At 34.2% G+C, this 26,125-nt stretch overlaps 1 protein-coding gene and 1 long non-coding RNA gene across 13 annotated transcripts in view; both read left to right on the plus strand.

The window, feature by feature from the left end:
• Msp300 (Muscle-specific protein 300 kDa) overlaps positions 1–26,125 on the plus strand; it is a 93,795-nt gene that overhangs the window by 39,007 nt on the left and 28,663 nt on the right. For 9 of the 12 annotated variants that reach the window (XM_087412898.1, XM_087412910.1, XM_087412912.1 and 6 more), the window contains 10 exons: positions 245–550; positions 1,229–1,380; positions 7,967–8,777; positions 8,853–9,011; positions 9,077–9,439; positions 9,534–9,644; positions 12,542–23,563; positions 24,660–24,767; positions 24,967–25,272; positions 25,587–25,721. In XM_087412898.1, the coding sequence (XP_087269024.1) occupies positions 245–550; positions 1,229–1,380; positions 7,967–8,777; positions 8,853–9,011; positions 9,077–9,439; positions 9,534–9,644; positions 12,542–23,563; positions 24,660–24,767; positions 24,967–25,272; positions 25,587–25,721 (13,473 nt within the window). The remainder of the gene's footprint in view (positions 1–244; positions 551–1,228; positions 1,381–7,966; positions 8,778–8,852; positions 9,012–9,076; positions 9,440–9,533; positions 9,645–12,541; positions 23,564–24,659; positions 24,768–24,966; positions 25,273–25,586; positions 25,722–26,125) is intronic. The other 3 variants (XM_087412900.1, XM_087412907.1, XM_087412941.1) reach the window with 2 other exon arrangements.
• On the plus strand, positions 3,600–7,215 carry LOC105144132 (uncharacterized). The gene is made up of 2 exons (XR_015547385.1): positions 3,600–5,709; positions 5,822–7,215. It is a non-coding gene; the product is annotated as an uncharacterized LOC105144132 (long non-coding RNA).

Genomic DNA, 26,125 nt, shown 5'->3' on the forward strand with positions numbered 1-26,125 from the left:
TATATTAAATAGTCTTTACATTAAATAGAATCTCCAAGTCATATTGAACTCATATTTATGATATTTGCAATAAAACATTTTTTATGTATAAAATAAAAAAGTATGTCTAAAAAATTTTAATGTCTAATAAATTTTTCTATTTACATTTGCATACGTATATTTAAAAGAAAAATTAAATTGCTTTACGTACGACATACATACTACGCTCGATACTGATTAATTAGATGTCTTTTTATTTCCGCAGAATCAACAATTCGAGTTGGATCTTTTAAATGAACGTGGACAAGAAGTCCTCCAACTCGCAGATATTAATAACAAGAAAGCGATAGAATCGCAGCTCTCCGAGATCAATTCGCAATGGCGCGAATTAGTTTCGGGACTCGAAGGACGCAGGGATGCACTCGAGGCATTATCGCGACATTGGGAAGACTTGGAAGCACAATGGGCTCTCATCGAATCACGATTGATCGCGACTGAGGAAAAAAGTAAACTCGTCGATACAGTGGTACGATCGAAACAACATTTACACGATACTGTCAAAGTATTAGAAGTAAGTAACAATTTTTCTAAAAAATAATAATTTGTCTACTAAAAAAATATTTATCACGAACAATATAAATATAATAATACAATTAGTTTGAGAATCACTATCGGAATAATCTATCTTATGTATACATATATATATATTCCATGAATTTAAAAATAGCTAAATATATTGAAAGTGGGTTAAGCATGTTCTATAATTATTGACATGAGCATAGATAAAACTTTGTATAATAATAGAAAAATGTACGTCACGCGAAGTATACTTTTTGATCCTTTAAATGGCTATGTAATGTCGCATTTTGTGTGGATACACATTCTTATCGATTTACCGTGCACTAAGGATACAGATATACTATTAGTTCTATCTTTCTCTCTTCCTGATGCACCCTCTTTATAAATGCCGAACGTGTCAGACTTGCACAGCCAGGCACCACAGGTGCTCGGCCCTCCAAAGCTAACTACTTTAGTCGCTCACGAATTATCAAACTGTGATGAACGCTCGTAAAAGACGATCATATAAGCGATATTTTTATAAAAGATGCCTGGACATTTTTACAAATATTTTTATTTGAAATTTAATATGTGCTAAAAAATTAAAATAATTTAAAAACTTGGAAAATGATGTAAAATGATCAAAGATCAAAAGAGAAGTTAATACGCTTCCTGACTTTGCTGTGAACAGGAACTTGTAACGGAAGCTGAAAAACTTAAACCTGAAACGGAAGAAGTGAAGAGCTTGGCAGGACCTGTACTCGCGTATCTCGCAGCGTTTACGGAAGCACCGGCACGAAATCTTGAGGAACGCCTTGAGAAACTACAAAAATCCGTCGAATCGTGAGTCAAAGTGTATTTTGCTTTTATATCTGCTCAGAATGTGGACCAGCACCACCTTATGCGATCGCTAGCCAATTAAGTCAATTCAATATTATCTTATCGTTAATTAACATAGGTAATTAAATAAAAAAACATTTTTATAAATAGACTAATAATATAAAAATAATAGAATAACTTTAACAATTAATATTTATTCCATGTATTCTAGCAAAAATATAGCAAATGTTCGCATTTCATATAGCATTCCGGATTTATAAAATTTTACTTTTTCAAGTTTTAACATCACGGTTATATTGTAATTTCAGAAATAAAATATACATGCACTTTTTTATTATTATTTAATACGGAGAATAAAATTGATAATATTTGTAATCATAAAAATTTAATTTAACATATTAAAAAATTTAAGTTTACAACATTTTTTGTATTTGTCTTATTATAATATTTTATAAGTTTTATAATAACTTATTGATCTTTCGGCTGGCAATAAAAGGTGCTATTTAGGTCCTTCTGCGAGCAGATTTGCATGTGCATGTATAAATGTGCATTTGAAGCTTCTGCTTATATGTTCCCTTTTCCTATGACATATACATTTTCTATTTCAGCAATTCTATATTTGTACTGATCAGTTATTTCTAGTATTCCTTTCAGGTGATCATATCATTTTAATTTTTTGCATTTTAGCATATTGGTATATATTAATTAAAAATAATATAATTAATGCAAGATACCTCTTCTTTTAATTTTGACATTTAGGGAAAGATTATAAGATCACGTTTTTTAATAAGTAAAAATACCGACGAGGCACGAATGTGTCGCAATTTTAATAAAGGTTTTTAAGACTGTTATCCTATCACGACGCATCCAAATCATTGCCAAAACACTGCGCTAGCAATTGACTTTTCGGTCGCAATGTCAGTAGTGAAACAGTTGGTCAATGAGCGAGGAAACTAAAATACTTGTAAAACGATAGTGCAATTATTTCAAAACAAAATATTATATTAGGTGTTGGAATTAATTCGTAGCGTTTTTAATGAAAGAATGTTATTTATTTCACATGAGCATTAAAAAATACATTAATGAAAGTACTTCCCATCACTTGTAAAACGCTACGAATTAATTCCAACACCTAATAACATATCACGAATCAACGACAAAGATTATTTTAAGAAGATCTACAGTAAAACTGCGAAAGAATGACAGTGACAAACAATTTTGTGAAAAAGTGTTTTATTAAGGTAAATTTAAATTTTCATATTATTTCCAATTATGTCTTTCCAAATTGAGCTGTTACACAGTAATAGTCAATCATGATAAAATTCTCCGACAAATTTCCGATCATTATCCGTCATGCTTGTACTCCAATTAACGATTACATAATGTTGCGTAAAAATTACAAATCAAATACGTAATAATAGTTACGACGCAATGTGAGTGATCCAAATTCGACATAATACGACTAGCGTTACAAAACAGAATATAAATATAGTACATAAATATAAATATAGCTTGCAGACAATCTCATATATTAAATATTATCTAATACATATCCCAGAATTTAATAGATTATTTTTTTAATAGATTATTTATAATTCTTTGACTAATGTAGAATTAATTTTACTCTATCGAAAATATTAAGAAAAGACAAACGGAACATTTATTTATATCTTACACAACATTCCAATTTTTAAACATCTATGCAATTAATCTTCTTTAATCAGATTTTTTAATTGTCGATAAAGAAATTCAACAATATATGAATTAGATTTTACTATCCATTTGTATTACCAAAATCTAATTTAAAAAAATCTTTCATTCTCTTTATCGTTGGTAATTTAAGAGTTGTTGGTCTCCCACAACGGTTTTTTGTTACGAAAAGATTGACACTAGCTTGTAATCAAATTTAAATAAGTCGCGATCGCGCTTTTTTTCAATATTTGCGAAAGTTAGTCACACGCGCGCATATACAATCGATATTTAGCCGTGATCGCCGATAATCATCGCTTCATTAGCGCTACGTCACCACTAAATCTGTCATATGACGTATGACGTAATACGGGCTGTATAACACCGTATAAACACTCGATATAAGACTACTGAGAAAGGTCGATATGCGTTCCCAAGGGGAAATGTGTCCATGGCCCCTACCATACTTTTTGTCGCCCGTAGTAGTATCACCCAGCGTCAGTTCATTCAGTCATCATCGTACCGGCATCGACGACGTGTTGCGCACGATGCTAAAAATTCTACTTTTCGTTGCATCTTTCTGCAGACGTACCATCGACGCTGATTACGTGTTCAAGTGCTCGCGTTTAAGCACTCGCGGATAACGCCGGCGTGCGACGTTTTGACGTTTTGCCAGGTGGCGGATTGTCATCGGGCATGACGTCTCGTCTCCAATGTATTTACATCCGATTCCGCACGTGTTGTTGTGTTGTCAATGATGGGAGTGGCGTAATTATTATTTTCATGCGGAACGTAACGCACAACAAATGAAAAACTCTGGTGAATACTAACACTTGGACGGATATGAGCTTACGTTTTGGGAACACGCTCTTCCGAGGTATGATACACACGGGATTTTTTTCTTTCTTTTTTGTTCTCGTTAAATATCAACGGAAAAAAGAGACGGTCGTACTAATTCGAGGATACATCTGGATAACGTCCTACAATCGCGACTTAATCAAAACGATTACTTAAACTTGCGAAACCTCATCTCTCGTATGGCGCAAACGTCGTAGTTTCGCATGCGCACAAAGCGGAACAAACTATATTAGTACGATATCGACATACGTGTATCGCACGCAGAATCAGAGATAAATTTCAATCAAAAGAAATTTAAATTGCAGATGAGGACACTGGAATTTATATTATACGAGTATTTTTATATTTTGCGTATGATTGATAAAAGTTAAAAGAAAACACATTTCACTGCAAAATTCAATTTTTTGCAAATTTTATAAAGTACTGTTCTACAATTGAGATTCTTTTTTCTATAATTAATGATGGACGAAAATATAGTGGAAAGTATAGCGAATTTTTTAATGCTCTATATCTACATACCTTAATGTGTCGTGTCATCGATACGTAGTTCGCTGGCCGATCATAAGATGCGTCCGATGCTAATTAAATCTTCGTTAAATATAGATTAGACATCGTCTGAAATAAAATCAAACATTGCATCTTACATACTGTATCATAAACAAGACATGATATCACATACATATGTATCTATGATTCATGATACAATGGAATGTACTATAACAGTCGGCACGCGACTCCGGTAAATTTTTCGCGTTAGAACGTGTAGGTTGCAACAAAATTTATTAATTTTTTATTAACATCAATTATCTGGAATGATAGAAAGATAAAATATTTTTGACAAAATTTTTACAATTAGACACAAATTTCGTAATCTTTGTCATACGAATATTACTGGAATTTTTCTAATAATGAATTTATAATAATAAGATAACATTAGTATAGTCTTTTTAATAATCGATCTATTCAATGATAAATTTTCTATTGTTTTCTCTAAAATTTTGTTGATCAGCGTAGTTAACGTTGTATTTTTATTCATATTTTATATTGTATATATTAGTCAACAACATTTATCCAGAAATTTTTAAACAATAGTATACGTGCATGCAATCTCCATTTTAATTGCTATGCCACTTTGCAATTGTTATTATGACTCGTATTATTTCATCGCGATAGTCACGGTGTCGATTAAATCACGTGCAATACGCTATAAATTTGCTGATTCCATCCAACTAAGATACTAGTTCAAATCTCTGGATACATTCAGTCAATTTTCGTCGAGAAAGACTGCACGATCAATTATAAAATATAAAGTCGGAAGCTCCGACCAAAATTAGTCGTAAAATTTCTACTACAAGTTGCATGCGGTCATTACATATTTTTCGTGTCATTATTTAAAATTCATTCGGTACAGTCTTCTTCCAATTCTCCGTTCCTTATCGGCCTTATATATTCACAGACCGATTATTCTTAGGATGTTCTTGGCTAGCCAAACCATTTCTAAGATCAGGCCGCATGCGTCGCGGCGCCTCGCCAATGCGTCTCAACTGGCGTCTAACGCTAACTCAAGCGACTGTATCCCTCCAATAACGTTTCGAACCGCGAACGCTGCTGTTTGGCTTGATAGTGCCGCGCCATACTGTTATCCAGATAAACGCAAGAATAAAGATAAGGATTAAAGAAAAAATAATCCAGAAAAAGGGAAGAAAGTGAAAAGTTCGCGCTCGGTTCGCTGTCGACTGTATCGCGAAAACGCGAATATCGCGCGTTTCCTCCAACCATACATAGGTACATATATTGCTCGGGTTTATTGTTCGATTACGATATCGTTTGTATAGATAGATAGATTGAGAGTGATTTAAACACTGTTAGTAAGAGAAATTTTTATGACATCCGTTAGGCACTACAATTAACGAAATAGAATCGTGCGCAGCATATGATCGCAACCAGTAAGTTGTGCGATCGATGGAGCTATCGCAGATTATACGAGATCGCGTGAGAACAGATAATCGTTTCGCACCTAAACTCATAGCGCTGGAAATAGATCACTGCGTGCAAATGTTAATAGTTTGTAGAAGGAAACTCATTTTGGCGATGAATTTGATTCGGCTGTCGCGGCACGTAAATTTATCATTCTAATTTCTCTTATTTCTTATTTCAGACGAGCAATTTTCATTACTGCGCGCGGTCACGTGAATGAATTCACAAAATGAAAATATAGAAATAGGGATGACACATTAAACACCTCGTACGAAAAAACTTACTTTCAACGATAAATTAAAAAATATATTAGGTGTTGGAATTAATTCGTAGCGTTTTACAAGTGATGGGAAGTACTTTCATTAATGTATTTTTTAATTCTCATGTGAAATAAATAACATTCTTTCATTAAAAAACGCTACGAATTAATTCCAACACCTAATAATATAATACAATTATAATACATTAAAAAATATAATATAATACAACGATATACGTTATAAAATAATTATAAAATAAAATAAAAAAAGTGTCTATGTTTTACATAACTAATCTATAAATCTTACATCACAGGTTTTTTTTTCCTTTTTTTTTAAAATTTTTCATTTGTTTTTCATCGTGTTACATCTGCCGGCCGGCAATCGTATCTCGCATTCAGGCCGGCTCAATGATGTCATCGTAGAAAAAGAATCGTTGCACAAAAGTCAACATTGACTTCGAGAATCCTCATGGTCACGTATTTTGAAAGCAACGTGTAAAAATCAGCAAATACATAATCGCCAACATACTTAATGTCGAATTAAAAGATGGCATGTTGTAACGTGATAAAATTAATTCTACTAAATTCTACTAAATTAATAAGAGTTCACTCTCTAGCAAGTAGACTATAAAGAGAAACGGGATGAGTCGTAATAAATTTCAAATTTGTAATTTTGCGTAATTCTCCGTCTGAGAAACGAAAGTCACCGTTGAAAATACAGATCGTCTTAGTAATGATGAAATCAAAATTGTACTTTCCTTCTAAAAGGACAAGGATGACAGCATACGAGTTTTTAGCAGATGACATCAACGTTTAAATTATTCTTCGTGATTTATGTTGACTGTGCAACTGGCAGTAAAAAAAACATGTAATTTACTCTGTTCTTATTTAAAGAGAGAAGAGACATTTGCGCATTTATCAAAAAAATTCTTCGATAAATGTAAAATAGAAAATTATATTTATAATATTATTAAAATTCTATTACAAAATCAGACACTTTTCTTTTTCTAGTTTATTCGATTAAAAATTAGTATCTGAAAAAAAAAAAAAAAAAACATTTTCAAGCATCAATTTTGTTTCTCGAAACACATCGATTGTGTGGATGCTAAATAAAATAATTGTCTCGTAAAATCATATAACACCTTTTTTGAACAGTGTTTTCTTCGTGGTATACCACAAGTGTGAACAGTCGGCCAAACTCCCATCGGTACATACTTCCTTCGTCTACTTTTAGCCAAGGCTGCCCTGACTGCGCGACTTCGCCTGGGATCGGGCCAGCCGAAGCACAGCGACACGCATTTCCGATTCTAAATTTGTCTCACCACAAATGTTTAAGACTACCGATTATTCCATACAATTTTTTTCACGTGGAACTTTAATATATTATTATATTCGTTTCGGAAATGTCTGTTATTTGGAACGACATCTCAATAAATCATACTCTATATGTGTCTGTAACATGTATATGAGCAATAATAAGAATAATTACATCTTATTATTTTATTCATCTTTTTAAATGTAAGCAGCATTATACTATTTATATTTTTTTATACAATATTATTCAATTTTTTTAGTTTAAGTTATTTTTAGTTATTTTTAGTTTAAGAGGAATTTAATATCACACAGAGACAAGTATTTTAGTTTCAAAATTAAATAGTCGAGCTTGTTTTTCTCGCCAACCTTCCCTTAAATGACCAAATGTATTTACATAAATTCAACGCGTCTGTATGATAAAAAAATGTTAAGAGTCTCTTACGAGAGCCTCTTTCACCGTGCGAATCGTCACCATTCGAATCGTCCTTTTAGACTCGTCGGCTCTCTTCGTGGGAAGTCCGAGAAGGCGAGCGAGGATCTGGAGGCGCTCGAAAACATTGAACGTGAGATCGAGCGCCTACGAAAGCGACTAAACGAGACGCGCGAAAGCGCGTCGAATTTATACGTTTACGGCGTTGATCAAGACGCGACTGAGATCGAACTGGGAAAGCTGAACTCACAGGTTGAGGATCTCGTTGACACCGCCAAGAACTTCTCAGGAAGCATTAAGGCGCGGTACCAAGCTAGCCAGCAGCTAGTACCAAGTGACATTACCCAGCATCTGACCGCACTCGAGCTTTGTGCCGAAGCAACGACACAAACAATGGAGGAAAAACAAAGAGAGCAGAAACGTGCTAGGACTGTTAGGTCGGATTATCTAATCGACGTGGACGAGGTGCAAGCATGGATTCGACAAGCCGAGCTCAAGGTACAGGACAGATCAATCGAGCCGGCTATCCTCAGAGAAAACCTCAGACAAATACAAAACGAGCTGGGCACGATTAGCGATAAGCTCGAACGACTGACGAGGAATGGGCAAACCATCGTCAAGAACACGAGGGACGACGCCGAGAAGGAGCTAATCAATAGCACGATCGATAATCTTACTGAACAACTAGCGCAGATCAAGAGCTGGTTGGAAGAGAAAAAACAAATCGTAGGTGACACTCTAGATGCCTGGCAGAGGTTCCTTGCACTTTATGAGGCTGTCAAGACATGGACGGAGGAAAAACGACAATTCCTAGTCGAACCATTGAAGCTCAGCACTCTTCAGCAAGCCAGACAAAGATTGCACGAATATTCGGTATGTGAAAGAACGTCACTTTTTACGTTCTACGATATGCGACAATGTTCGCCTGACATTTCCTTCGTTTTATAGACAGCAGTCAAGAGCTGCAAGCAGGTGAATAAAAATCTTAGTGACATGGGCAGAGAATTGGAGAATATCGGTCAGGTAACTACCGTGGCGGACCTACCAGAGAAGTTGGCCGAGGCGGAAGAGGGCAAAGTCCAGGTTGAGGGTCAGCTATTGGAAAGGGTTAGTTCACTTCGACCGAAATTTAGGTTAATATCAGTCTATTGTCAAAAATCCCCATATTACAGAATGCATTACTGCAAGAGGCCAGTGAAGAATGGGAGCAATGCGAGAAGAAGATGAAGGACGTGCGGAGCTGGATGGAGAAGGCCAAGCAGACGCTGGAGTTGCCACAGAATAAGAAGAAACCGTTGCGCGATCAACATGCTATTCGTGAGAAAATGCTTAGCGATATCGCGATTCAAAAAACAAAGATCACGATCTCCGTGGAAAAACTCGAGGTGCACTTTAGATCCGGTATCGTCGGCGATAACCGGGTGAAAGATACTGCTGACGATTTGATCGCCGAACTCAATTCTCTTCACAGCACCGTTAAAGAACAGACAACTTCTCTAGAAGTTTGCTTAGCGCAGATAGATCAGTATCAACAGGTTAGCGGAATGGAAAAGATAGCATTTAGTCTTCAAACTACGATACAGTACAATGTTTTTCCATATCGAGCGAGATTGTCTTATTTCGTTTCAGGAAATTCAACAGTTGAGACAACACATTGTGCAGGTGGAGCAACAATTGAGGACGGTACTCAGCCCGACGTATATGCCGAATGATCGAGAAAAAGCTCTTCAAGAGCAACAGGTAGGCATAGCCCTTCTTTCCTTAACGTTCTTATTACCTGCACAAGCGCGCTGAAGCAGCAATTGATTTTTGCATTTGCTCGATACCAACTAAAACCACCACCAAGAAAGAATGCGTTGTTCTATTCCCCTTTGAATTGTCGGAAGGTGGGGTAGATTTTTGCGCGTAATTGTCGGGGGTAGTTTTCTGCGTTTTTGGGCGCAATTATGCAAATCTCTCTTTTCATTTGAATATAATACTCGCATAATTAGAACGCACATGATTTATAACTAACCGTCGATCGAGCCACTATTAACCACATATAACTAGGATTAACTTTTGAGTTATTTGCCATTTATATCCTTGTTATATCGAAAGATAAAATATATAAAAATTAATTCTTTAATATACATATTTCAAAAAATTTCATTAATTTAGAATATTAACAGATAAAATTAATTTGTTTACTATATGAAATGAAGAATTAAGAAATGGCCAATAACTACATATATAAATACGAATGGAAACATCTTCTTAAATAAGATATCATTAATAAATTATATATATAATTACATATTTAAAAAAAATAGTTACATATTTAAAAAAAATAGTTGCAACTGTCAAAACTAATTTAAGATGCTTCCTGCACTGTTTATATATCATATACCTATCTTTTATCCTATATCCTTCTTTTTTACGTGCGAATCTTATTTTTGTACTCTCATGCGTCAAAACTTCATTAAATATCGATATTATTTTCGAGAACTAACTTACATAATTTGTTAATTGAATACGGCTATTTTGTAATTGTACGTTATTTACGTCGATTTTCAGGTTTAAATTTTATTACCGAACAGATAAATTCAAATTTTGTTCAGAATTTGGTAAACTTTTTTATTGTCAAATAACTACATCATCTGCTAACATTTACTAAAACCATCTATACTTTTTACAATAAACACAATGCGAATTAATAATAAATTTAAAATAAATATTTATATTCTATTCTTTTTCTTGTTTGTAAGATAAATGATACATATTTGTGAATTGTACGAAATCGAATCTCGAAAGTTTTTGGTTTCGTGTTCATCATGGTGGTACACCGCTTACAGGGTACTAGTTGGTATCATGTTCTAACTATGTTGATATCCGTTTTCCTTTTCTCACCAAGGTACACACATATAGTCTCCTCCTCGAATCCTAGTTTTTAAGATCATTTAATCTTGCAAAACTTTTGTACTATCATTTCTGAAGGGGATTACTTGATTTTGCTTGTTTTCTGTGTTTCTTTTTCTGGTTTTTATCGTTTAAGTGTTTCACTTATCACGCGTGTATATCGCTACATCTTCGTATATATACTCTCACACATGTATGTGTATTACAATATATACGTATCTTTCTCTTTACTTATCTCTGTTCATGTGTGCGCGCGTGTACATTACGTAATAAGCAATCACGCACATATGTCTTACGTTCTAGAATGAAAGACCACGTAGCAAAACGCGAAGTACTGCCGCACATTCACGTAAAGCGTGTCATGCACCGTTCACACGTACGCATCCCTTACGTGATCTGAATTTTTATGTTAGACTTTCGTAATCCAGACAAACAATCATATAGCTGTAAAAGCCATAGGAAAATCAAGTGACCTCCAATGTCAAGACGCGTGTCGAGATCATGCGAGACAAATCGAATGCTACAATTATTTTCTTACAATATGCTTTAATTTTCCTTTATTTATTGTATCTATTTTTTTCTTATTTCATCGCATTCATTTCTTTATCAGTTGTTTCATTTATGAATTTTTCTTTGATGTATCCCTTGTTCCTTTATACCTCTGTCATTTCCAACGATTACCTGTGCTTCTTTATCTGTCACTATCCTCGCTATCTCCGTCGTTATCGTATTTCAATCTCCCCTTGCGATCATCGTCGTTTATGATTACGTTGTTATCGAAATCGTTACCATTTCGCTCGTTATTCATCATGACTTTTTTGTACTCTGCGCTCTTCCTTCTTACTTAATGTCTGCTTCATTATTAAAACCCTCATGACCTCACTACTCTCATTCCGTCCCTCTCGCTCGTTCGACGTGTTAACGCTCTCGATTTGCGGTTCTATATGCGGTTAGATTTATCGCGAGAAAATCAAATCCTTGCAAAGTAAAATCCAGGCGCGCACCGAGAGATCTAAACTACTCGTACAGCGAGGCACACCAGACTTAGAGCCCTTGGACCCATGACAATAGAGACCTACCCCCGTTGAACGAATCCGACTCTCATCGTTGTTATCTTCGTTTATTCGTTTCATGAATAAGTTATCTCCTCTGTTTTCGATTCTATAATTTTTACTATTATCGATGAATAACGACGATGATAGCCGCTGCATCTCAAATTACACATGCAAAACCTGATCGAAGGAAACATTAACGATAAAGGCGAGATAGAACAGATACAAAATGAAATCCACTCTCACCTTTGTCGTCAACGTTTTTTGATAAGATCAAACGACTTAGTTTAGTACCACATAATTTTTCTAAGTAAATTTTTATCGAGCACTGATTTTCTAATAGATATCACTCTACGAGATTATAAACGCGATTATATTACCATGTATGAGCGCGCGTCTCTTGACCTAAATATCTGTGCTTAAATAGCCATACGATGTGATTGAATAAGGAAAAATAAAAACTCGTTTACTGTCAATCGATGTTCAAGTACATTCATTCACGAAATCCACTCACTTTACTTACGTACACAGAGAGGTTTTCGATATACTTTAATGCGACTTGCTCAAATGAAAACTTTGGCTTTAAAAATAATATCGCCCCCCATCCCATGATGAATGTAAAGAGACTCCTCAAAATTGACATAGTATATGTATTCCATTGCCTTGGCTGACCTTCCGCGGTGGATAAAGCAGAGCCTGCAACAACGGATGGAGGATTGGAAGCAACGCAGCAAGACACTGGTGGATCAGATACACGAGGTGGATCCATACTACATACCCACCAACGAGTACCGGTTCATAGGCCAAGCCTCGTATGCCGATATTGCAGCAGGACGTACCAATAGTCCAAGCTCGAGAAACTGTAGCCCATATAGACACCAACGAGAAGTCACTCCTCCTACCATGACCGCACAAGTATTACGACCCGCGGTTATGCAAGCTCAAAAGTTGACTATGGAACATCCTCTTTCGTTAGACGAGACACAAATCTCAAAAATGCAAATTCATAAAAATGACGCGAATATAAATAAATCAAAATCGCAATTACAAACTGAAACACACGTGCCAACAACAGATGATCGAAGCATAATCGGTGCGGAAGAATGTCAGCAAGCTGTACCCGAAGTCGAATTATCTATGCCACGTCGAGGACGATCGCCTACACGCAAGACAAACTCATCCAAAGTGAAAAACCCCAAAATAACAGCGGATCAAGAAGGAGAAATCGACAGATGTGATAATCTTGGATCTGGCGCGAATTCCAGGGAAGAAACGCAAACGGAGCCCGTGAAGAACTCTCTAGCACCATGTGAAGAACGAAGAGGACGTTCGCCCAGTCCCATGTGGGTTCCCGGTTCTACTTCCTACGCTGATATCCTTCGTGGATGTATACAGACAACGCAGGTTACTACTCCTGCGCAACCACTTAGACAAAAAATGGTTTCTTTATCCGAAGAATCTCGACGAGGTCAAATGGAAGTTCCTCGCGTGGAAGAAGTGACGGAACAAGATATCGCAAACGCTAAAAAGTCTCAACAAGTCACAGAGGTCCAGCAAATTGTACCGACGCAAGAAATACAGACGGGAAACATGCAAATCGCAGAGACTTACTGTCAACCTGAAACGGAGAAAACAGAGGATCAAAATTACACTGAATCTGAATCGACTAATTGGACTGATGAGTCCTTGCAAGATTACAATGTACTGCAACATGTGAAATCTTATGAGAATGTGCCAAGACAACAGCAACCGACGGAGATCTATGATTATATGATACCGGAGACGATGCCGGAATTGGTAGGTTTCATCGGGTCCCATCTTGGAACGTATCCAGTAAGTTCGTACGTTTACGCGCCGTCCGGTCATCATCAGCAAGTACAGCAACTCGATCAAATAAACTTGAATCCTTATGATAACAGTTCCTTAGCTTACGCGCCAGAACATTACGTTGCACCAACCGCATATCTTTCAGCATCGGACATTTATCAGCAGACTCCGATGCAGCAACCCGTTGATGATATGAGACATACAACTGGAATAGTGATGGAAAAACCTGTTGAGGTGCCAATAGTTAGACAATCTGAAGTTCGTAAAGACGTGAGTGCGACTGAACCTATCGATAAGCCTGAACAGCAAAAATCTGTAAATATCTCAAATGTAGAAATTTCCACAACGAATAAAACAGAAGAAAGGAGTATGTCACCATTGAATAATATGGAAACCAAAGGGCAAACCTTTTCGTACGCGCAAATACTTTCGCATGGACTCAGTCCACGTGTTACTTCGACACGCATCGTTAGTGAATCGACAGCCGCGAATTATCAAAGTAAAGAACGTTCTGATTCGCCAAAAGAGTCACTCGAGTTACCATCTCGCGAATTGTCACCATTGCAGGAACCGAAATTCAAACAAGAGTCGCCATCATTCGCGGTTACATCTGATGAGCAATCTAAACAATCCAAAGAAAATGATTGGGACACGATGAAGAAACGGGAGGTCAGGAAGAGGCACCAGCACTCGAAAGACAAAATTAAACAGACGGATGAGAAAAAATCTCGAAAGCCTATCGATAAATCAAAGGAAAAACAAAAGAACGAAAAATTAACTCCGCCGAAACAATTGGAAACGCAAGATGAATCGTTTCTCGATAAAATCAGTGATAGCCCAATGCAAAAAGAGGAAAAACCAGTGCAACAAGAACAGCCAGTAATCGATTTAAATACAAATCCATCGCAAGAAAAGAAACGAAGACAAAAGAAAAAGAAAATAGATAAATCAGTAGGAGACGAAATTGACAAAGCCCTTAGAGAGATTGAGGATATGGATAAACAAAAAATAAGATCTCAGAAAGACAAGCTTAAAGAGCAGAATAAGGAAATCAAATCTCGAGATTCTGTTAATGAGATGATAGAAAAACATAACGATGAAACTGATAAAAAACAAAGCAAATTTGGTGAAAAGTCCAGGAAATCAAAAAAATCTAAAGAAGCAACAAGAATAAAAGAAACTATATCTGTGGAACACGTCATGTTGCCAAGTAAAATCAAAGCAAGCGATAAAAATATTTTAAAAGATGACGTGGAAGATAAAAAAGATACGAAGGATGCAAAAGTCTCAGATTCCAAAAATGAAGAGGAGATCCAAAAAGATATTACTAAGGAAATGTCGAAAGAATTGCAACTCGACAACAGCCACATTAATTCTAACAAACTCGATGTAACGAAATGTAAGAACAAAATTGATAAAGATACAAAAATCGAAGAACAAAACGGAGAGGCTTCAGAAAATAAAATGTATCAATCGGATGTTTTAAGTAACAACAAAAAGGATGAAATAAAAAATATAGTCGATGAAAATAATATAACAAAAGATGTAAAATTATTAGTTACTCAAAAAATCGAATTGGAAGGTACAAATGGAAAAACAGATACGTCTACAAAAATTGAAAATACAAAAAAATATAAAGATGCTTCAAAAAAAGAAAAGAATAAGACAAAGTCAAAAGAGGTGAAACTGGAAGTTGAAGATAGTAACATAAATCAAGAAAAGCTTGAAATCAATACTAAAGAAATAATTGAGGACAAATCTTTAAAATCAATTAAACCATTAACTGATATTGAAATAAAAGATTCCGAATCAAAAACGCTTAATGTTACAAAAATTGCTAGCGATGTAAATGAAAGCAAAAAAAGTAAAACCAATCCTCGAAAGAAAGACAAAGCCTCTAAAAATAAAATAAAATCTGAAGCCATAATTGATCCATCATCTATGATTTCAACAAGCAAAGTTTTGGATGAAATTAAAATAAATGTAAACGATACAGAAAAACATGACGTTCCAAAATTAGAACAAATGATCGATGAAGCTAAAATCGTAGAAGCAGCAGTAGTTCAGGAAACTTCAAAAGAAATATTGTTGCCTGAAACAATTCAACAAACAGCACAGGAAATTGTACAAATTGATAAAAATGATAAAACAGATGATTCAGTTGGAGTTAAAGAAAGCAAAGAAACAGAGCATCAGACAAACGCAAAATTAGAAGTTGAAAGTTTCACGACGGAAAATTTAGAGATCGATACAATGGATGAGAAAGAAGCAATTAATAATAATACAAAAGTAATTGAGAAAACTAAAAAACCAGAAGTAGAGAAATGTCAGATAAAAACAATGAAACAGAAAAAATCCGAAAAAACAAAGTCGAATGTTCAAGATAAAAGAAAAGAAAATCGTATTGAAATGCCGCAGGATGTTGAAAATAAAACTGATGAAAAGAAAGATGAACTTAATATCGAATTTTTAATTGCACCTTCAAAAGAAACTATCATCCAAGAGCAATTTTCGGAAAAAATGAATTTGACTGAACAACATGTATCAATGCTTAATAACAGCTGTCTTGTTCAATCAAAAACAGACGCTGAAAATAACCATGGCGTTAAAATAGACAAGGAAGAAGATATAGTACTCGGCCAAGTTAATAAATCAACTGAAAAACCTACAACAGTATCTGAGATAGATTTTGCTAAACCTACTACAGTAACTAAGAATGTCGAAATTATTTCTATTACAGAAACACTCCCTAAAGAATCTGAAGTTTCTTCAGAAATAAGTAATACCGTTTCGGACATGGAAGAAAAATATCGGTATATTAAAAATGGGAAACTTGATCATGATAAAGAAACAATTATTAAAAACGAAGATGTTAAGACCGATATAAATGATGAAAATTCTCTACTAACGGAGGATATTAAAAAATCGAAAGACGTTGCACCCAAGGAAAAAATGTCGAAACGTATGAAGAAAAAAGAACGTCTGTCTCCTAAGCATACAGCTGAACAAACGAAACAGTCTTTTTACGATAAATTCCAAGAGGAAATCGTTTTCAAGGATGATTCAACGAAGAAAGAAGAAACCCCAAAGTTTATAAATCTATCTCTTGCGAAAATTGATAATGTTGATAATGAAAAGACGCAAGAATCATCGAAAAAGAATGAAACTGAAACTGAATTTGATTCTAAAGTTTCAAGTGATTCGGTCGACAAAGCTCAAGTATATAAAGAACACACAGATGAAACACATAATAATTTAGAATCCGAACAACCGTCTTCGACAGGGAAGGCTTTGATTATAGAGAAAATGATTACTACCGTAACGACTACAACCAGCGTTCCAGGATCGGTAAAGGTCAAGCCACCCGATGTCAAGTCCGTTAAATCGGTAGAAATAATAGAAAATATATCCCTTCCCAAAATTGTAGGTTCCAAAGTTACCGAGTTAATCACTTTGCGTCCTGAAACTGTAGAGGCTAGTCTTACTACTACTTATGCTAGGGTATCAAATGATTCTCTCGTTAGTATGCAATCGGATCAGGCAGCGATTTCTCAAAAAGTAGGTTTAACTTCCGCGATTTCCACCGAAAACAATGTGATATCCGACGAAATGACCCTCTTCGATAGCGTGCAGGATAGGAGAAATGTTTGTTCGAGCACTTCAGAAAGTCGCGATATGTCAAAGAAATCCCCGCCAATGACTTCAGCCGAAGAGAAGAAAGGAGAAGTTATTATTCAATTAAATGATACAGAAAGATTGGGAAATCAATTAAAGGTAGAAATTCCTGAAGAAAAACAAGAGAATGATAATAAAAAGGAGAATACTGTTATAACAACATCAGGAAATATTGCTGTTGACACTATTTTACAAAATGACAATATCATAGAAGGCCAAAATATTGATAATTCAGTTAAAAATAATCATATTATACTAAGTGATGAAACTAGTCAAGCTGATTCAAATATTTTAATTGAGAACGATAAATGTACAAATGAAAATGAAGTCAATGCTGCTAATAATATTCAGGAAAAGATAGATAGAAAAACAGAATTTGCGATGGAATGCGAAAGTAAACACACAATCAGAAAAATAAACAGTAAAGAAATACCTGAAAGTTCGAAAATAAAGAAGGAAATAGTGCCTGAACATTTATTAGATCTTATTAAACCTTATGCGATGGATCGCCATGCTTACAATCATGCAGAAAGTAATTTTCATCGTTATTTTAAAGTTGTTAAAACAGTAAAAAAAGTACAACCTACTGTTACAGTTCATACAAGACCAGAAAGCATAGAAAGAATCGTACAAGACTCGGTAATGAAACCAATCGATGTTAAATCATCGAACCAAGAAATGAATGAAAGCGATTATAGAAGACATGCTTTTATCGTAGATGCGCCAAAATATCCGATCGCGAGTTTTTACGAATTTGAGTCGCAATGGATTAAAATGAAATTCGTGCCTGAAAAATCCGTATCTATTTCTTCTGATGACTCTGAAGTATCTGTAAAAACTGCAATAGAAAGAGAAAAACAAATTGTTGACGAAAATAAAGCTGTAAATGTAGTGTCTGACTTTACAAAGGATACAATTGCGATTGTAGAGAAAATTGAAACAATTGAAACAAATGATAGTGAAGATAAAGATAAAAAATCAAAAGATTTACAACAATCTGTACATTTAATTTCAGATGATTCTTGGATGAGTATTTTAGATGAACCAATGATGATTGAAGACGATTTTGACGATACAATTAATTCAGAAGAAAATACAATTAATGAAACGGTAGATACAAAATTGATAGGTGTTGAAAACCAAGACCGAACAAATGAAGTACAGATACAAGAAAAACAATTATCCGAAAATATTTCTGAAGTTGTAGAAATTCCATCGTGCATAGAATCAATTGAAGAAATTCGAGAGCCAACTTTAACTTTAGTTAGCACATCTGCTAATAATATGCTATTTAATAATAATGTAAAAGATTTAATTAGTATTACTAATGATTCAATACCACAATCAGTTACAGAATCAAATGTTTCCGTTGAAGCATCCACCGAAAAAATCAGTAATAATCAATTGACAGATGCAGAAATAATAATAGATACAAATATTCAAGAAAACAAAACCGATATAAAAAATAATATTGAAACCGACCAAGAAATTAAAGAAAAACCAGCAAAGATACCGTCTGTTCATCTAGAATCTGATGATGCTTGGATGGCTCTTCTTGAGGAAGAAATAATAATTGATGATGATTTTGATGAGTTGGAAAAAATAAAAGATAACCAAATTAAAAAAAGGGAAGAAGATATTGAAATAAAAGAAGCAAAAACTAAACAACAAATCGAAGAAAAAGAAATAAAAAAGAAAAAATTAATAATTGAAAAACAAGAAGACACGGTAGAGCAAAAAGAACCAATTATTGAAGAGCAACAAGAAAAAATTGAAAAAGAAACAATAATTGAAAAATCAGAAGAAATTATTGAAGAAGACATTGAGACCAAAGAACAAAAAACTGAAATTTTAAATAGTACATCCCTAACAGAAATTGCTGTAAAAGATGAATATCATACTAGCATAAAAGATATTAAAAATGAAACAGTTATGAACGAAAAACAAACCGATAAAACAAAAAATCAATCAAGGAAAAAGAAAGAGTTAAAACATGCTAAAGTCACAAAAACTAAAGATCAAGCGAAGACTAAAACTGCAAACAAGCAGAATGATGACATTAAAACAGACGTCACTAAAGACGATTTATCATTACAAAGTAATTTAGAAGAAAATAAATTGGAAAATAAAAGTGATTACAAAATAAAAGAAGCAGAGAAATCTTCGATAGTGGACAAACAACAGGTTGAATTGCACAAAGATAAAGAAGAGGGTGAGAAACGTGAAGAACGTAAGAAATCCAAAAAATCCAAAAAACAAAACCAGAAACCTGAAGTTATTCTTAAAGAGAAATCAGCATTAGTGAAATGTGAGGATAACTTAAATAAAGATGACAGTATTACTTTCTCTAAAGCGACAGAATCAGATGTATTTGAAACATCATCAATTGTGGAAAACCAACAAGAGTCAAAGGATGACATGTCTAAATATGACAATCGATTAAATCCGAAATCATGGGCAGCAATTGTTGGTAAAAAAGGTACAACAGAGACAACTGTTGCTTCGAATGATGACTTTTTAAACACTCAAACATCTGCTATTACTCAAGATACAAATGATAATGTCACAAATGTTGTAAAACAATCACAAGCGCCGACTGAGTATGACTCATGCGAAATTCCATCAAAAGAAGAAACACTCACAACGCACTTACCTTCATTAGAAAAGCAAATAAGCAAAAATGACATCGAAGAATTAAAGGCAACAGTGGTGGATGAAATCAAACCGATCGAGGAGAAATCCACAGAACTGTTGAAACAGCTTAAAGAAAGTAATAAATCTTACGCACAAGTTACAGCCTCCTCCCGAAGAACTTCTCCTCAGATTTCTCAACAAGAAACATATTCAGTAAAAACTATTCCATTAAAGACGGATCATTTGGCGATCAATGTAAAAACACCCATTTCAAATGAAATGCACGAAGATTTTATTACAGAAAAATTACAAAATCCATTAGAACAAGATAACAAACAAGATAAAATGGTAGTACAGTCTTCTGATTATCAAACAGTTATTACAAACCTCAGTTCCCAAGAAGAATCAATTCCTTGGGTAGAAGAAGTAGAAAAGGAAACAATGGCTATTTCAACTATCTCTGTTGATTCAATTAATACGAAAGATAATGAAACATATGTAAAATCAGAAAATACATGGGCTGCAATAGTTGGTAAAAAATCTATAGAATCACCGGAAGTTAGTGATATTATTAATCTCGAACAAAGTCTTCCTAAACCAGAACAAAATATAGAACCTCCGCTGCAGGTCCAGATTTATGTGGAGGAGGCTCCTAAACAAGAACCTATAGAGAATTTAGTTCAGGTAGACGAACAAGGTTTTATAGAATTTGTTAATCGGAAGGAGTTACGCTCTAGACGTTCTAGATCGCGCTCACGAAATGCTAGGCAAGATAAAAGATACGCAAATAAAGAAATAAAAACACTAGATATAAAATCTGAAAATAATGAAGATATTAAAGCTAAAGAGATGGAAAATAAAATTGAGCAATCTGTGCAAAAAACTGAAAATGAACAGAGAACAATTGATGAGAACGACGAATTGACAAAGATTATGAAAGAAGAAAATGCCAAATCATCTAAAAGCAGAGATAAAGACAAACAGAAAAATGACTCGAATGAAAACAAAATGCAATTTGCAGAAAATAAAAGTCATGTTGAGAATAAAATTATTCAAGGAACAAAATCCGAACCAAGCGCAACACTTAAAGGTAAAAAGACTAAGTCAAAAAATAAAGCTGGTAAAGATTATATGAAACAGCAATCTGAAGTTAATGAACACAAAGAATTACAACATATCGAAAAACCGAGAGAAGATAAATCTGCAAATGAAAATAAAACAGAACATAATAAGAACCAATTAGAAAATATTGAAGATCAATCAATAAAAGAAATAGAGTTAATTAAAGATACAGAGCATGAGCAAGAGAATAAATGCAAGGATATAACAGCACTTCCGATTGTAGATCAAAACAATACTACGAAATCTAAAAAGAAGAAAAATAAAAAGGGAAAATTTGTAATTGAGCAACTGAGTGAAAGTACTTTTGATATAGACAAAAAGACAGTTATAGCTGAAGATTTAGAAAAGAAAACAGAATTGCCAGTAGAATCCAAATTAGATGAAGTAAAATTTGAAGCAATTACTATAGATATGACATGTAATATACTTACGTATCCAGAAAATGAAGAAATTTCAGCAGAAAAAATTAAAAGACAAGAAAATATTAAACAAATTGTGATTCCTACAGAAAAGGAAAGTACAGAAAAAGAAAGTATTGAACAGAATATGATAGTTGACGAATCGAAAAATGCAGAAATACGTACAGAACCTCACTTAGAAAAAATAGAAAAAAATATTACGGAAGAAAAAGAAATTCCTAAATTCACAAAAGCAGAAAAACGTAAACAAAAGAAAAAAGTAAAAATAGCCCAGAGCAAATTTACTGATTCATCTGAAGATATAAACACTATTGAAAACATTAAAATAAAAGAAATCGCATTATCAAAAGATAAAATAGACGATGAATCAATAATTGAGATACAATCTGTACAAAAAGAAGAAATTGAGAAACCTTTGGAAAAATTCGAAACTATAAATGAAACCTCACTTCCACATATAACTTCGCTAAAAGACAAACAAAAAGCTAAAAGCAAATCCAAATCGAAAAAAGAGAAACAACAAGATGATAAAACTAAGTCTCAAAATTTTACAACTACATTTACAACTGAGCCTAAGGAAATCAAAACTCTATCCATTGTAGAAAACACTGAAGTAAATTTATCTAAAGAAACAGAAGTATGCAACATTACGCAAATTAAGGAAGAAAATATCAAAGATCAAATATTAAATGATGAATTAGCTGAAATTTTACAATCTCCAAAAAATGTAACTAACAAAGATCATTTCTCTATTGCCACGGAAACAATTAAGCAAGAAGACATTAAAGAATTAAAAGAAAATGTTCTTGAAGCCGAAGAAGTACCCACTGATATTTTGAAAGAAAAAACTGAAATTGACTTGCTTCAAACAGAAGAATCTAACAATATTTGTTTATCTAAATCTGACAATATTTTGAAACTACATGATATTACAACTAACGACGATAATACCAAAATAGAATCGGTATTGATATCAGATAAAACAAATGATGAAATCGAAACAGAAACTCCAGTTAATCATGTTTGCATGCAAAAGGAGTTACCGTGTGACTCGGTAAATGCAGCTATAAAACATTCTCTACCGTCAGATAAATTATCTTCAACTGTGCAACAATCCTTCGAAGACGAGGATAAATTGAAATGCATTGCAAGTACTGAACAAGAAAATTCTGACATTTTAGTTGAACCATCCAAATCTAAAGTCCAGTTTTATATAGCGGACGAAATCTTAGTTCTGAATCCCGATCGACGGAAGCACGTTCCATCAACATCCTTCCTGCAGGAACAATCTACAACTGATTCGTGTACAACTAATTCATGGTTCCTGTCCATTGATGATGGTTTTTGGCCTGACAAACGACCCTATCACGAAGCTGAGCGTGATCATTTCGAGAACTTAGCCTTACATACAAAAAAAAATCTCTCACATGATAGTAAACGTGATTCCGACAATCGTCCCCAAGATCACGACGACGACAATTCGGGCGGTGGTAGCAGTGGTAGGTCATGGGATTCTTGTGGAAACTCATGTTCTCTTCTGGGTACACCTCAGACAGAACGTATGATAGCTGATCTACCCGGTGGCATATGTAGTTGGAGCGACTATAGCACTTATCTATCGAGCGAGAGCGAGCGGACAATGGATCACAATCTACCACTCGGCACGATCGAGGATCCAACATTACATTCGAGTTTATCTTTGGATAACTCGTTGCCAAACGAAGTCCAGTTATCATCTCCTAGATTCCCGTCATCATCCTCTCCCTCCCAGGATCCGCAGATTGAATCGTGCATAGAATCTCTTGCAAACGTCGAAATAACACCGTGGGAATATCCTGTCTCTTCTTCGAATAGTTTCCAAAGTTCCAATGATCCTAGCACTTGCACCAAATCATCGACCTTTACCCACCTTCCACAATCCAAACTGCATTTAGGTAAAGAGACGAGGGAGGGATCCGTGCAACGGTGCAGCCCGAACGGGGAGGTGGAGAGAGAGACGGCTAAAGGCGAGGCTGAAAGGATACGCAGGATCCAGGTGCGATCACCGTCACAGCCAGTGCTCGGTCTTGTTCTAGTCAAATTTGAACCAAGTCCGCTGCTATATGTATATATACATCTATATGTATATATACGTGTTGTATTTAGTTATCTGGATTGTCTACCACTGGTTTTTCGCTCTCTCTGTCTCTCATTTTGTAAAACGACTACGTTTTCTTTTACTTGTTCGATACTGAATCCAATGTGTGTGATTTTCTTGTGTCGTCAATTACAATCCATTCATACATAAATATATCGTTATTGCTGCTCTGCCTACTCGCTATTATCGAATTATTATTATTGTTATAAACTTGTCTTAATTTCACAAAACATTTTAATTTTTTACGAATACATTTAACAAAATGAAATTAATTAGTATAATATGTCATATGCATGATATAGCGATAATCTTCCTTTTAAAAAATAGTTTGTAGTACTTGCATGTTTATTCCGCTTATAAATATGTGCTTTTTGTGTATATGTATATATATATATATATATATATATATATATATATATATATATAGTTACTTAAATACCTATATATATTACGCTTACTAGATATCAATATACATACATATATATCTACATTTGTAATATATTGATAATTTGTAATATATTGATAAATGAGCGATAATATCAAATATCAACGAAATAATTCATGCAGAATAATTGAAAATCAATAGCTCATGGAAAATATAAATTAATACGCAGTGTTCCTAATTTTTTTTACTTTTGGTTGCTGGCAACTTTACGTGACAGGTCTTTGTATTCGGACTGCTTAACGAGATATCCCGAAATGTACAATTTGCATGATGAGGATTTATCTCTTTATATATAGCAACGAGTGTTTGTATATCTTTCTATAACAGAACTGAATTGTCTTCATCAATGTGCTTTTATTGTATTTTGCAATATATCATTTTATAACATCAAATAACATCCTTTTTTACAGGTTTTAAAAATTTTTTCATTTAATAGGATTAATATTCAGCGTGAAAATTGATTGAATTCCGTCGTGTGCACGGCATGATTGAAGTAGTGATAAATCTCGTAATCAACGATAAAATTGCTAATGATCGTTTATGTTTTAGGACGTCGAAGAAGGCCTCGCTTCTTTACAAGCAAGACTTACGAATCTCGAAGGAACGATGAGCTATTTGCCTCGAGATAGTATAGAGTCTATGCTTTCATCTCTTATGGTAAGAATGTTAAATAAAGGAGAAAAAATTGTATATCTATATAATCATTAAAGATTTAATAAAATTAAAGCAAGTTAAAAAATAAGAAAATTAAAAAAATTTCTATTAAATTCGTATTATCATTCTAGTAGATTAATTTTCTTATACAGAAAAATATATCGGAAAAGACGATTCAAAGAATTCTCTCTAACTTCTTTAGACTATATTAATGGAGCTTCGCGCCTACGATGAGGATGCTATGCAACTTCAAAAGCGATTGCAAGAAATTCCTGCCGATATTGAATCTCAAAAACTCTCGATAGCTTTAACGGGAATTCATACACGCGTCACTTCCCTTCTCGATCAAGCAGAACAAGGGAGGACAGCTCTGGAACAAGCACGAGAAAGCCGAGAGAAACGTGGCCAAGAGATTCATACTTATAAATTATTCCTCGAAGAGACAGATACTTGGTTAAGAAATGTTGTATCAAAATTGCATGAGCAACATTCACTTAATACCAGCAAGGTCTGTTTCAATATAAACTTTTTTAATAGAAGATTATTGTACTTTTTGCGTTCGCTATATATTAAATCTGCTATTTTGGACTTTTATATTTTATATTCAACAATTTTAAAAACTTTGAAAAATGATTAAATTAGATATGTATTCTTTTTCTTAAAAAAGTCAAATGTTAATCCTTATTTCTAATCATAACTCAATAGTTTTATATTAGATATAAGTATCGGTTTAATATGGTCGAGAATTAATTTGATTAAGTATAATACGTTATTCATTGCACGCAAAATAATGCTAAATTTTTTACTTATCACAACGGACAGGCTTTACAGGAAGAATTAATGAGTCGTGCACATCAAGTCTCAGAACTCGAATCGTTGCCGGAAGTGAGCACGCTAGCGATAGCGTTGAAGGAAGCCCTCTTGGACGTAATCGACCGTCTCCAACGAAAGCAGCAGGTATCCAACGCTTCGGGGGCTTTCGCAAATATCACTACTCTTCATGGTGGCTCGGTTGCTTAAAGCGATATTACAAAGAATTCGGAAAAATAAATCTTTAATTTTTGGAACTTGCCAAAGCTTCGCTATACTGGGAATAGAAAATAAAAAGCTTGCAACTTGCGATTATTACAAAGCTGATAAGCTTTGTAGAGCGGATGAAAAATTATAAGTAACGGATAAAATTAATGGACAGTCATATATAAAATTTAATGTTTCCTATTTTCACGTAAACATCAAAAAAGATGTAAATCTACATCAAAACTATTTAGTCTCTTGAGTCTTTAAGAGTCTGAAATAGTGCCTTTGAATTTGGATAGTCATTCCGGAAACAACGTGTAATACGTATCAATTAGATGATAATG

This window comes from Acromyrmex echinatior, chromosome 1, assembly GCF_024713525.1.
Source record: "Acromyrmex echinatior isolate Ae372 chromosome 1, ASM2471352v2, whole genome shotgun sequence".
NCBI classification, from domain to species: domain Eukaryota; kingdom Metazoa; phylum Arthropoda; class Insecta; order Hymenoptera; family Formicidae; genus Acromyrmex; species Acromyrmex echinatior.